Source organism: Cibotium barometz, chromosome 2 (genome assembly GCF_041138505.1).
Source record: "Cibotium barometz isolate CiBa-2024 chromosome 2, ASM4113850v1, whole genome shotgun sequence".
Classification (NCBI taxonomy): Eukaryota; Viridiplantae; Streptophyta; class Polypodiopsida; order Cyatheales; family Cibotiaceae; genus Cibotium; species Cibotium barometz.
Genome location: NC_141047.1, coordinates 732,886 through 747,500, shown reverse-complemented (window position 1 = coordinate 747,500; position 14,615 = coordinate 732,886). Strand labels below are relative to the sequence as shown.

Genomic DNA, 14,615 nt, shown 5'->3' with positions numbered 1-14,615 from the left:
GTATGCGTGTAAGTATGTGTGTGCTTGTCTGTATATACGCGCACACATATATACATATGTATATATGTGCGTGTGCACGCGCACGCGCGTGTATATTGGATTGAGCCACAAATTGTACGAGGTTAGAATCAAAATCCTTTTACAGATGATGTGTCTAGAAACTGGATAGAAGTCTATAAAAGAGGCACACAAATCGTAGATAAAAATGATGTTATGTAACTATTTGGTCCTCGAAGCGCTTTTCACATGATGGAACTCATGCTTGAACACATGGACAGGATGATGGACACACGGAAACAAGTTTCCTAATGTTGGCATTGGTAAAAGCATCAGCCTTGGTCAAAAAGCAGGAAAAAGCGAAAGTCAAACTTTGTTGACCAAAAAGCAGAGGGCACCATTAGAAAGAGGACATCGAACTGGATCAAAAAGCTAAAAGCCGCTTTTTCAAAATGCATCTCTCGGGCCAAAAAGCAAGGCCCTGAAGATTGTAAAAGCACAAATCAAGAACTTTGGTTATTATTAATAATATTTAAAAAGAAAAGCAAAAGCCAAGAGTTAAAGCAAAAGCAAGGTAAAACAAAAGCAAGGGCCTCCCATCGAGTATATAAGAAGTACTCGTGGAGATTTTGAAGGAGAACTTGTGAAGAAATATCATCATCTTATTGGGAAGAGCAAGAGTTTCTTATCGTCACCATCGTCATCTCCCATCTCTTGCATCCCCACTGGCGAGAGCCACACTTGCAGCGTCGACCACCACCGCTGCTCCGCCAAAAACCAACCGCCACCGACAATGCTCCTCTGCACACCGCCGCCGCCTTGCTTTTACTGCACCTCTCTGTGCGCCTGCGCCATCTTGAGAGCAGCGTTGCCTAGCAGTCAGCGCCAGCCGCCACCTGTAGTGCTTCTATTTTGCCCCTGCGCTGCATTGTGTATAGCGTCGCCACCGTCAGTAGCAAAGCGCCGTCGCTGTTCCGTCTCTCTGTGCCTCCTTTGCGCCGCTAGTTGCGTTGCCCAGAAAAAGCAAAAATAGTGCCAATTCCACCATCGTCGCTAGTTGCTCTGCCCCTGCCCTACCTTGTACACTTGTGATGTCCCCGACTTCAAAACCATGTTCAACAAGAAGTTTCTTCCTACAAACTTTGAGGTAGATGTGCAAAAGGAATGGGATGAGGTAAAGCAATAGGTTGGAGAAAGCGTGGCAACATATCTCAATAAATTTTCAGCCGTCTCATTGATACTCCCATCCCATCATTGATGGAAATGCGTAAGTTTGTCAATGGATTGCAACCAAAGCTTATGCAAGCAGTTTATATGGCAGGACCTAAAACCTTGGAAGAAGCCCAAGACAAAGCCTTGCAAGCCAAAGCTCTACATATGCCTTGCATGATGGGCAAATCAAAGAATGAGAATCGAGATTCTTTCCAAAAGAAGAGGTTCAAAGAAGGATCTCAAGCAAGGAATGAGCGACAAGAAAAGAAGAACAAGAATGAGGATAAACCCCCATTGTACCAAAAGAGAAGCTATCTGAGGAGTATGTCAAAGAAGGTAAATGTTTCTAATGTGGAAAGAAAGGACACATGGTTGCAAAATGTCCTGATAGTCCAAATCAAGAAGCCAAACCACCCCAAAACAATGCATTGCCAAAAGAACTCCAACATCAAGATGATACACCACCAGAGAAGAGACAACTTTTCAAAGCTTGGGGCAAAGTGGCAAACCAACTTGTGCTTATCCACTTCGATACTGGTGCTACCCAACCACTACATCCATCCTCGAGTGGTTGAAGCTATGAACCTCCCTCCAGATAGGTTCGGAACTCCTATTAGAGCAGGTGCCGCTTTTGAAGGAATGTCACCCGAGGTGACTCCTATTTTGGGAAAGCTTTGCTTACAGATTGGAGACTATGTGGATCACAAGAACTCTGTTGTTGGCAAAGTTGGACATTGTGATGTGATTTTGGGTATGCTCTGGCGTAAGAAGATAGACCCGGCCATTGATTGGGTTGGAAATAAGATTAGGTTTCCTTTTAAGGGTAAGAATGTAACTTTTGATGTAGGAGTTGAGGGAAATTCCATTCCACTCATTAGTCATGTACAAGTTCCTAAAGCAATATAGCAATCTATTTCCTTGTACTTGATATATGTAAGGGAGCCTAAGGAATCTGAGAGTGATGAGTCACTCTCAACTGATCAAGAAAGGAAAGATTTCCTAAAGAAGTATGAAGACACATATCTTATTGTGAGTTAAGCTCAACAAGAGGAGATTATGAAGCAAGTGATCGAGCTATTGGAAAAGAGTTTGATTTGACCTAGCTCATCACCTTTTTACTCCCCAATCTTATTGGTTCAAAAAAAGGATGGTTCTTGGCGTATGTGTATTGATTACAGGGCTCTTAACAAGATCACTGTAAAGAACAGGTTTTCTATTCCTAGGATCGATGATATTCTAGATAGATTGGATGGAGCCACTATCTTTAGCAAGATCGATTTGAAGAGTGGTTACCATTAAGTCAGGATTGTTCGAGAGGATATTCACAAGACTGCATTTAATGACCTTTGGATTCTATGAGTATTTGGTGATATCAGCCTTTTAGTCTCACCAATGCCCCAGCTACTTTCAACTGAATGATGGAAAGAATATTTCGAGCACATAGAAAGTTTGCAGCTACTTTCTTTGATGGCATTATTGTGCATTCAAAGAATGAAGAGGAGCATCAAAAGCACTTGGATATGGTATTTTAGGAATTGCGGAAGTAGAAGTTGTATGTGAATGGCAAGAAGAGTGAGTTCTTTTTGTCAGAGATTCACTACTTGGGTCATATAGTGTCCAAGGAAGGAGTCAAGATTGACCCAGAGATAGTCAAGGCTATTGTGGAATGGCCAGAGTTGACTAGTGTGTATGTAGTTCGAAGTTTTCTTGGCTTACGCTCATACTACAGGAAGTTCATCAAGTGGTTTGCCGTAGTAGCAAGTCATGATTTAACAAAGAAAGCCGTGGGATTTCGGTGGGCCAAAGTTGAAAAAGAATCCTTTAAAGTATTAAAGTTTTATGCTAGCAAAGGATTAATATTGATTATTCCAGATTTATCGAAGCCATTTATGGTAGAGTGTGATGTCTCAGGAGATTGCATTTATGGTAGAGTGTGATGCCTCAGGAGATTGCATTGGAGCAATCTTGAACCAAGAGGGCCATGCCGTGGCTTATGAGAGTCCAAAAGTAATGGAAGAATGCCTCACCTTATATGGGACATATAGATTCTCATGACAACAACTCAGGCTTTGGAGAGTTATTTCTATTGGCCTAGCATGAGAAGGGACATCGATCAACATGTTCGAGAATGTTTGGTTTGTTAGAAGGTCAAATTTGACCGACAAAAACCCGTAGGATTATTGCAACCTTTGCCAATTCCCAATATTCCATGGGAAAGTATTGCTATGGACTTCATCTTTGGATTGCCGAAGTTAGGATTTGGGAATGATGGAATATGGACTATTATCGACAGGTTCAGTAAGTAAGCCCAATTTCATTCTAGTGAAGAAGACCATCCGCACGGATCATATGGTGAGATTGTTTATTCAACATATTTTCAAGCATCACGGATTACCCAAATCCATTGTAGGGGATAGAGATCCTTGGACTACCAGTTTCTTTTGGAGAGCACTTTTTGACAACATGGGGAGTCGGGACAAAGCTGAATTTCTCTTCGGCTTATCTTTTTTTTTTTTTGTTGGAAAAACGATCCTTCTATTAGTTAATGAGAAGACGCCATAAGGCTACAAAGGTCACCTCACAAGGAGGGATGATATATACAGTGAACACCGGAGCTCCACCCCCGTGGCTGGCCGCTCTCTAGGGGGGGCTACCTGGTAGTACATTCGGGAGGTGAGAAGAGCCAAACTGGAGGCCTGTAGTGCCAAGTGACGTCCTCGCCCCTCGCGGCGGTGAGGAAAGGGCCAGGCTGCCAAGTGCGGAGGAACGCCTTGCGGCGGCCTCTCATGCGATCCGAGTCGCCCTGAAGTTTCTCCCAGTGTCCTCTCAAGGTGTGAATGATGTCCACCCAGAGAGCCTGTATGACCTCCGTCGGTGGAATCGCCTGGCGGTCTCTGGCCTCCCAGCATCGGGCTCTCCATATGTGCCAAGCCGTCATGTTGCTGATCATCTCCCATCTGTGCCGGTCCCCCTCCTGGGAGACTGCCGAAGAGAAGTCTAGCGTCGGAACCACCGCCATCGCCCTGTCAGAGACCTGGATGGTCACACTGCCAGGGACGTCTTCTCTTCGGCTTATCATCCTCAAACAGATGGGCAAAGTGAGATTGCAAACCTCACCATTTTGGAAATGCTAAAGTTAAGCTCCAAAGCAAAGGATCAATGGGAAAAGTACTTGCCATTGGTTGAGTTTGCCTATAACAACACTATTCAATCTTTGATAGGCAAAGCTCCTTTTGAGATTATCTATGGAAAACCATTGTTTTTGTCTATTTTGAAGACCAAGGAAGAGATCTTCCATGCGGATGAGTTTGTTCGGGATCACTTTGCCCTCAAACAGATGGGCAAAGTGAGATTGCATTTTGGAAATGCTTAAGTGTTAAGCTCCAAAGCAAAGGATCAATGGGAGAAGTACTTGCCATTGGTTGAGTTTGCCTATAACAACACTATTCACTCTTTGACAGGCAAAGCTCCTTTTGAGATTTTTATCTATGGCAAATAAGGTCACCGCGAAATGTTTCATTGCTGAAACGTTTCGTTGTCGAAACGATCTATTTTGGAATGAAACGTTTCAAATGTGGATAGGTGCACAATGAAACGGTAGATCGAAACGATATATGCATGACAATATGAAAATATATTGCTATAATGTCACCATTGAAGAAAGGAGAGCAAAAGAGACATAAAAGAAGGGAAGTGAAAGCCTTGAAAATATAGAGAGAGGCTAAACCATAGAAAAAATCACAACTTTTTGTTCCACATGAAACGAAATGGTTTCAGTGATGCGCATGAAATGTTTCAACACCGAAATGTGAAACGAGTTTCAAGGCCACCGAAACGAGTTTCATGGTGACCATGATGGCAAACCATTGTTTTTGTCTATTTTGAAGACAAGGAAGAGATCTTCCATGCGAATGAGTTTGTTCGAGATTTGGATACGACCTTTGCATAGGTTCGGAAGGCTATTGAGACATCTCAAGCCAAGCAAAAGAAAGTTGCAGATAAGCACAGAAGGAAGGTTACTTTTGAAGAAAGAGATTGGGTCTTATTGCGATTTGAAAGAGCAAGACTTAGAAAGTCTAAAGCTAAGAAACACAAAGAACCCAAGCTTGCCCCCAGATATTATGGACCTTTTTAGGTTACTAAGAAGATCAACGATGTGTGTTATCGATTGGATCTCCTAGATCATTGGAGGATACATGATGCCTTTCATGTTAGTTTATTGAAGCCATAAACAGGGCTATTCCTAGAGCAGCTTGTATTAGAGGATCTACCAGAAGTGGAAGAATAGGAAGAAATCTTATTGCCGGAACAGATTGTATTCCATTCTGTGAGAAAAAGAGAAAGGAAATTCCTTTTGAAGTTTAAGAACTATTCGCCTTTGGACACGAAATGGATGCTGGAAGAGTACTTCAAGTACTATCCAGATATCCTTCGAGCTTATAATGAAGTAGTTGGTCCAGATGTATTTGAAGTACAAGCTTGAAGCGTTTTGTGATCAAGATAGATTTAAGAAGGAGGGATTATACATGTAGTCCTCTTCATTGTATATATTTATACTGAAATGGAATTGATCATTATCTTGCTTATATAATGGTCTCGATTGGATATGCTCTAGTTTGGGTGGCAACGATGCCCGAAAGCCCAAGGAGCAACATTTGTATATGGGGGGCAGTGATGCCAGAAGACCCATTAGACTGCAACAATGCCATATATTTTGGACTTTGTAGGCGGGTGGTCATTGCGATGAGATGGTCCAGATGACTATATTGGATTTCGCAGTCGGGCGGTTATTGGTCTTCGTTCTTTCAAATGTTTTGGAATATTTTGAAATCGCCAATTTTACTTATGGTGAATCACTATTGGAATGTTGGACAGTTGCCATGCTCATGGTAAGAAGGCTTGCTGAAATTACTGCCCAAACAACAGCTATGTGAAGCCATATTGGATTGGCGTTCTATCTCTTTAATGCTAGTCATATATAAATTGGTCACCAAGATGCTTGTTAATAGAATCAAGGGTGTCCTACATGCAGGTCTACATCCATCGCAATATGGATTTGTCCCTAGAAGACAAATCACTGACAATATAGCAAATGTATATATTGGCATTGAATATGCCAAGTATACGGAGCAGGATGTTCTCATCATGTAGGTGGACATAGCTAAGGCCTTCAATACGGTACACTCGGACTTTATAGCCCAGGTAATGGATAGAATGGGCTTTGGGCCTAGAATGAAAAATGTCATCTTTTGGCTTTATCAAGAGGGATCAACTAAATGCATTTTGAGTGGAGAACTTTTAGCCTCTTGGTATCTTGGGAAATCTTTTTGGCAGGGTTGTCCGCTTAGTGCACTATTGTATGCCATCGCGACCCACCCAATGCTCCTTTACATGGACAAATTGACACAAGATGGGCAGCTACATGGTCTCTCCATGGCGGATGGTACACAATTTGTAGCACAGACATATGCTGGCGACTCTTTCTTTTTTCCCAAGAATATAGAGGTTGATGTGAGGACTCTCATGAAAGCATTGTCTCTCTATAGTTTGGCTGCAAGATTACATGTAAATTTTCAAAAATCAAAGTTGCTTCCTTTGAAAGATTATGATTGGCATCAACTTTTGTGGCCGGGTCAAGATCATCCCACCCAAAGAGATAGTGAGGCATCTGGGTTATTCCATTGTTTGGGGGTTGTCCTTGAAGGATGAGACTCAATGGGTGATGGTCAAATTGTACTCTAAAATAGAATATTGGAAATTATCTACATGGCCTCTACATGTGCGATTGCACATAGTACAGTCAATAATTACGGCATATGTCGAGTTCTATCTTCCGCTCCTACCTTGGTTGAACGAATAGATTGACAATTTCATGTTTAAAGCAATTGAATGCCTATGGAAAATCAAAGGGGATAGAAAAGGATTACGTTTGCTAAGACAAGAGCTTATATGTTGACCTAAAATGCATGGTGGGCTCAATGTCCTTAATATTCATTATCAAATACTGGCAAGAAAAGCCACTCTCCTACGTGCATTTATAGAGCAAGTCAAGCCATGGGCACGCACGTTGGGAACTCTATGCACTAACATGCAAACAGATGCATATAGACATTGGATCATCAATTATGATGATATAATCTTTGGGCATTTCCATGGTCGTATTCCGTGCTCTCCATATTCAACTGCTCTCATTCGAGATTGACAAGCTATACTATGTCATTTACAATGTCTAGTAGGCCTCCAAATCGGGGCAACTCACTGTCGTTGTAGAGTCTTCATTGGAGGAGGGTATTTGATCCACCGCTTGCTTTGTCTCAACCAAGAAAGGCATACAATCTGTCTACATTGGGAACTCGTCACATATGCGACATCGTGGATGAAAATGGTTATGTTCTCACTTTTCCACGTGCAGTCAAACAATGCAAGTTGGGGATGCATCACAAGCCAATTTGGAGAGTCATTTCAAAAATGATGCAGCCCTTTTAGCCAGTCCCAATGCTTGAGGAAACAAAGAGACTTCAAGATTGGTGTTTTGAAAGACATACTCCTGGACCTTTTGCCAATTCGTCTATGGCCAAGGCTTATAGGTTACTCTAACCACTTCCATGGATTGAGGATTATGCAAATCACCTCTGGCATATGTCAAAATCTCTTGCTTGGTGGAAAGTTGCATTGAAAAGAATTTGGATGAGTGGATCACCCCTCATGCAATGATTGTTTCTATGGAGATGTTTGGTTAGGGTTTTCCCAGAGGGATCTCTTTTGGTACAAAGGCGTATTGCCACTATGTCTTGTAGGCGTGCTCCCATCCTACAGAGATAGTGCCTCACCTTCTTTGGTATTGCTCGCACTCTCGAGATTTTCTTGATGGTTTGTCCGGACATCTTCGGGCTCGTTTTCCGGGGAGGTGTTTTGGTCAAATGTTTTGGTTTTTGGGTTGCCTTTCTCCTTCCCTACTAGATTATAGAGACTTCCTTGGACTAGATTTTGGGCATTGTGGACTATCTACCATGCTTGGAATCAGTTGCTCTTCTTTGGAGATTCTGTCCAGCTATTTGTTTATTTCTGGAGAGCCCTTTTCCAATCCCTCTGAGATTCTCATGAAATCAAAGGCCTTTCCTTCTAGCAATTAGAAGTGTTTTCCTACTGTTCTCTGAATTGAGTCATAGCTGCCCCAATTTGGGACAGCTATGAATGTATAATTTGTTTTTCTTAATGAGACAGTGGTTTCACTTAAAAAAAAAGAGTGTGTGTGTGTGTGTGTGTGTGCGTGTCCCCGTGTTCGTGTTCGTGTTCGTCCGTGTCCTTGTCCTTATATATATATATATATATATATATATCCCTATATATGTCTATCTATCTATCCTCATACAGATGGATGTGTATGTATGTATGTATGTATGTAGAGAGAGAGAGAGAGAGAGAGAGAGAGAGAGAGAGAGAGAGAGAGAGAGAGAGGATGATGGATACTTTAAAGATTATCGAATTTGAAAACAAAGTTATATCTCACTATGGGATCTGAAGAGTTTTTTGGACAGATTTGTAGAATGTTAATAAAAGGCCTGCTTTGCAATCTAGGGAGGTATATCATGTCCATGTTATTGACAAGAATGACTAAATGGGTTTTGCAGATCCCAGTCCTGCGAAATGTAAACCTGTGCATTCATCCGGGCGAGATCGTTGCAGTAGTACGTTTTCTTTTTCCATATGAAACCATGTTATCCATCCCTTTTTGCCGTCAACCTGTGCACATACTTTTGAATTCCACATTGTTCCTGTTTTTGAGGCTGGATTGTGATTAGTTTTTTTATTTCTAATATGACCTCCTTTTGAAAAGGTGGGGCTAAGTGGTAGCGGTAAGAGCACTTTAGTCGGCTTGCTTCTCCGCCTTTATGAGCCTTCTAGTGGTGAGGTGAGTATGCATTCACCACGACATCATGAAATACTGGAGCATAGGTGCAAGATCATGTATGGTTTTTGAATGCTTTATGCTTTCTTTCCGTGAACTTATCAGTGCTCCAACATGTGCAGATTCTTGTAGATGGATTTCCCCTCAATGAGTTAGATATAAAGTGGCTGAGGCAACAACTTGGGGTTGTAAGCCAAGTAAGTGTGAAAAGTCCTCGTAAGCTTTGCATGAGTTAGGCCAAGAAAAGGATTAACATGATAATGACAATCAGAAAGTCATCTATAAGTGCTTGGAATGATCACAAATTCTCACAACATATTTGTTCTTACTTTATGTATGGACCAATGCAGGAGCCTAAACTGTTCAGTACAGACATAGCTTCAAATATAGCGTATGGATGTGGGAGGACCGTAACGTCCACTGAAATAGAAAGAGCTGCAAAGCAAGCTCATGCACACGATTTCATCATGGCATTACCGGAGGGTTACAGTACACTGGTTGACAATTCACGTCTCAGTGGAGGTCAAAAGCAGCGTATAGCCATAGCCCGAGCTCTTGTAAGAGATCCTGCTATATTATTACTTGACGAGGCAACTAGTGCTCTTGATGCTGAGAGTGAGCATTATGTGCAGGTAAGGAGAATGGTTTGGATTGTTTATGGCAATCTTATGCAGTACTAACAGGTGGCTTAGCCTTAAAAAAATGTTGGTCTAGTGGTTGTGTTACATATTTAAGCGGTTATTGCCCCTTATCACAGAAAGCACTGGACAAAGCTATGCAACGGGATGGCCAACAAAAGAGAACAGTGCTTGTTATTGCACACAGGTCTTATTTTGAATAAGGGTCTTGTTTTTTTTTTTATAGCATAGGCTACAGCTGATACAATGTGCGACGTTGTCTTTACTAAGTGGCTCTAATTGCCTTTTCAGACTATCAACTATTCGTTTGGCGGATCGAATTGTCGTAATGCATAGTGGTCGGGTTTCAGAGGTTTGTCTTCACTTGCATTTCTTGATGATCGTGCAGCATGTGGACTACCCTTTTGTGAGTTGACAGCTTGGGTTAAATCTGATACCTCTCTGTTTTGGCGGGTATTCCTGAAATGGGACTAACTTGCCCGGGGTCATAATATGCAATATATGATGGCAAGAAAACATTCTCAAATCGTTCTTGTCTTGCCTTGATCACAGCTTAATCATCTTTCAATATCCTTGCAATTGGGTTTAATCCACATTCCCAATCTTTCATTTGCACTAGAAAGCTCTTGATCCTTGCCTCTTGACCTTAGAAAGGGCCCAAAAAGCTTAAGTGTTCAGTTGCATTTCTTGATGATCTTGCAGCATGTGGACTTTTGTGTGTCGACAGCTTGGGTAAAATCTGATACCTCTCTGTTGTGGTGAGTATTGCTGAAATCGGACTAACTTGCCTGGGGTCATCATAAGCAATATATGATGGCAACAGAACATTCTCAAATCCTTCTCGTCTCGCCTTGAGCCCAGCTTAATCATCTTTCAATATCCTTGCGATTGGGCTTAATCCACATTCCAAATCCTTCATTTGCACTAGAAAGCTCTTAATCGTTGCATCTTGACCTTAGAAAAGGCCCAAAAAGCTCAAGTGTTCACTTTCTACCTAGTGGTTTAATGTGTGAATTGTATGTTTTTTTTATAAAGCAGATCGGAAGTCATGATGAACTGTTGAGATTGGATGGAGAATATGCCAGGTTAACTCGAAGACAGATGAGCACATTGTGACAAACCTAGTCATTGTTTAGCAGGTCCTGCATGTGAAACTATTAATATATTATGTAATTTGTAATGCTACAAAATTCATTCTTCCTTGCATTCGAGACTGGCCTTGAGTTTCCCTGTAATCAGCATGGTTGTACTTGTATTCTAATTGGAGTAAATTTAAGCCAACACGCCTTTAGTGATGACATTACTCTCCTTTACGTGGGGAAACACTTTGGTGGCATGGGTCTGACAAGTGCATTTATGTTTGTATTGGCTCTTCTAGACTATGGAGGCAAAGGAAACGAGTGCGCTTGGTTAGCGGTTTTTAGTAAGACATTAAACCAAAGTTAACCAAAATAGAAGTGTAGTATACTAGGCACAATGCAAAAGAGTACTGTGCTAGTATACTAGGCACTATGCATCCTTTAGTAATGTAGTGATACCAACTCTCAAAGTTAAAGCCCCAAAGGAAAAGTTGACACACACACAGGGACAGTGGAGAGGGAGAGGGGTTCAACATGTTGTAGGAAGGAGTAAATTTCCTTTCCGCAAGAGAAAATGCAGAGCTAGCTAGATTCATCACCCATAAAAAAAAAGGATCCATTTGATAAAGCCACAAAAAGAAGCCTGCTAAAACAATCTAAAGGCTGACTTTATTGATACTCTTAAACATGCCAAAATGCCATGTTTTTGGTGTTTGTTTTCTATTGTTGTATCAAATTTCATGTTACCTCATTGAAACCATTTGGTGTACAACTTTCATTGATAGTGTACAGCTTCACATTCTTTGCATCATGAAAGCCAAATAGATGTAATATGATATTTTTATATGACAACAATGTGTCGATGTCTAGAAACATAGCATACATGGAAGACCAAGCAAGGTAAGATGTACACAATAGTATGCATACATAGTAAATGCAAGTCTTCAAACAACATCACAAGAAAGAATCAATATACAATGTTGATATGAAGCATTTGATTAGAGTTAATGTGCAAAGAAATATGATAGTTCTATATGACTACAATGTGTCAATATATAGATACATAGCGTACATGCAAGGTCTATGCAAGTCAAGTTGCACACGATTGTACCATACATTGTAGTATAGAAACATGCATCAAACCATACTAGATTCACACATGATATTCAAATTGTGATCAAAAAGAGTAGTTGAGTACGACACATTCAGAGATTGTACCAAGTTCAAACAATGCATATTTTACATACCTACTATACATGTATAGATTACAACATACATGTATTCAGACAATATACATGTTGAAGCATAGTAGAAGGAAACTAAATAGATTGGATAGAGATCAGAAGGAGAAACCAAGTGAGATGTATACATGTTACATATGGAGAGATTAAACCAAATATTCAAAGTTGCACAATTCAGTAAGAAACTATAAAGAGGCTAGGCAAAGTCTACCTTATGGGTATGTTCAAAGAAACATGACAATTATATATGACAATAATGTGTCAATATGTAGATACGTAGCATACATGCCAAGACCAAGCAAGGCAAGATACACACAATAATATGCATACAATGTAGCATAGAAGCATGCATTAAACCATGCAAGATTCACACGTTACAGAGAAATTGAGATTAGGAGGAGAAACCGAGTAAGGTACGTACATGGTACATGTAGAGATTGTACCAAGTTTAACAAATGCAAGTAACATGTATGATTTACATTTGTACTATACATGTAGATGACAATACACATGTCGATGAATAGTAGCAATAAACTAGAGATTGGGCATAGATTAAATGGAGAAACCAAGTAATATATATACATGGTAAATATGAGATTAAACCAAATATATAGAGATGAGACTGCAAGTAAATATACATCTTGTATGTACACACTTGTACTATATTTACGTAGATGGTAGTAGATATGTAGGTAGATGCATATTATGCTTGGCAACATATATGGCAATGTTGCACAATCCACTTCGAGGCTAAAGAAGTTCGGTAGAGTCTACCTTGTAGTCGTCGAGAAGATCTTTAATTTTTTTGCTCTAATACTTCAATATAGATGATTTTTTTAATAGAATCTATGCACATGAACATATTAACCAACACAATCAGTGATGAAGCTAATCGTTTCATTATTAAAAAAAATGCTCATTTTGTGCATATGTGACTGGTAAAAAAAAAAGACCAAATGCAAGCTCTGGCAAGGACGTGTCATTTTGAGCTCTTTTATTGTTGAAAGTGGAGGTATCTAGTATGTGACAGTGAGCACTTTCTTCAAAACTGCGAGTGTTCCCATTGACGATTCTCATTGAGGATTCTCAGTACCCAAAATAGTCATATGCCCAATGTAGTAAGAGCTGTTTTGAAAATGAGGCACTGATTTGTAGAGGGTTACTATCCTTGTGTAGTACTCATGGTTAGTGAAGGGAAACCTCGTGAACAAAAGTTGCTCTCCCTTTGAGAACACTTGAAGGTGATATATGTGTTTATTTTATTGAAATTTACACATGAATGTGACTTGACTTCGAGCATTGAAGTATGCTTCGTTGTGGTGGATAGCTGCACGTCGTTCTTCTGCTTTGCGGCGGATGTTCTCCTCTTGTCAGTTCTACTGTGAATAATTGGCGAGGCCGGCTTTTTGTCTTTGCGCTCTGTTCGTGCTGCTGGTGATGTGTCTTTCTTCTTCGATGTGTTTCTTTGATGCTCTTGCACTACTTGCTACTACTGATGCGCTTCTCGAGCCTGCCATGTGCTGGCGCTTCTGCTTTAACGTGCACCCCTTACGTTTGCTAAGCCCTTATCTTCCCACAGGCCAAGTGCATGTGCTTCTTTGTAGAGACCCTCACCTTGTTATCGTAGAGACAAGAAATGCTGCCTATGCTATGGACATAACTGATTGATTGTTGCTATCACACACTGTGATGGATCTACAGTATTTTCTTTCTTGCCCTCCCTCATAGGTCTGCACTTGCCGACTACAAAGTATTCTACACGTTGCTCTTTTTTCTCCTCGTGTGCTTTTTGTGCTGGCTATGTGTGTTTTCTCTCTACTTACTGGACTATAGAAGATCGGTCTCTTCCTTCTGAGTGGCAATGGCAGTCATCTTCTCACGTCTGTTTTTTTAGCCCTATAATGTGCAGTTGAGGAGTTCCTCTATGATTGACTAGTTCTACAACCAGTCAAACAAGGAACAAAAATACCTAATCCTACCTCTAAACAATTGCTGAGGAAACCCTAGTGCAAGGAAAAGAAGAAAACTTAATTCTCTAAATCTCTTAAGCAGACCAAAATGCCAAACAATAACTAAATGAATGAGAATGATGTGGAGATGCAATGGAGAGCTAGACCTAGGCTCTGATTTCATGTTGAACATTATGGATAAAGCTCTTCTAATGACAAAACATTTACCTAATGATAAACTAATCCTACACTAATCATAACACTAATCTAAGATGGATAGAAATGAAACAAACTCATAATGAGTGTGTGCTAAATTAAGATGCACTCAAGTACAATTAGACACTAAGATGAATTAGCTTAGATTCGTAAAGAGACTTGCAAGTAATATGATTCATTGCTTGAAGTGGCCTCCTTTTGTATGAGGAGGTGCACCCTTGGGCTTGTACATATCAATGTGAGTCTTTAATTTGGAAGATAAATTCATAATGTATTTAAACTGTTCAATATTCGGTGCATGATAAAGAGATTCCATGAGCTGTTTGCATCTGCCGTCAAGCTCTGCAACTGAAAAGTTCATACGCCTCTATATC

General features: G+C 40.5%; 1 protein-coding gene across 2 annotated transcripts in view; it reads left to right on the top strand.

Annotated features, from left to right (window-relative positions):
- The window catches only part of ABCB26 (transporter associated with antigen processing protein 1), a 41,355-nt gene extending 30,303 nt beyond the window's left edge, over positions 1-11,052 (top strand). For both annotated transcript variants that reach the window (XM_086812657.1, XM_086812664.1), the window contains 7 exons: positions 8,841-8,897; positions 9,047-9,121; positions 9,241-9,315; positions 9,469-9,750; positions 9,876-9,943; positions 10,048-10,108; positions 10,795-11,052. In XM_086812657.1, coding sequence (XP_086668783.1) covers positions 8,841-8,897; positions 9,047-9,121; positions 9,241-9,315; positions 9,469-9,750; positions 9,876-9,943; positions 10,048-10,108; positions 10,795-10,872 — 696 coding nt within the window. In that variant the 3' untranslated portion in view covers positions 10,873-11,052. The remainder of the gene's footprint in view (positions 1-8,840; positions 8,898-9,046; positions 9,122-9,240; positions 9,316-9,468; positions 9,751-9,875; positions 9,944-10,047; positions 10,109-10,794) is intronic.
- Positions 11,053-14,615: the final 3,563 nt, after the last annotated feature.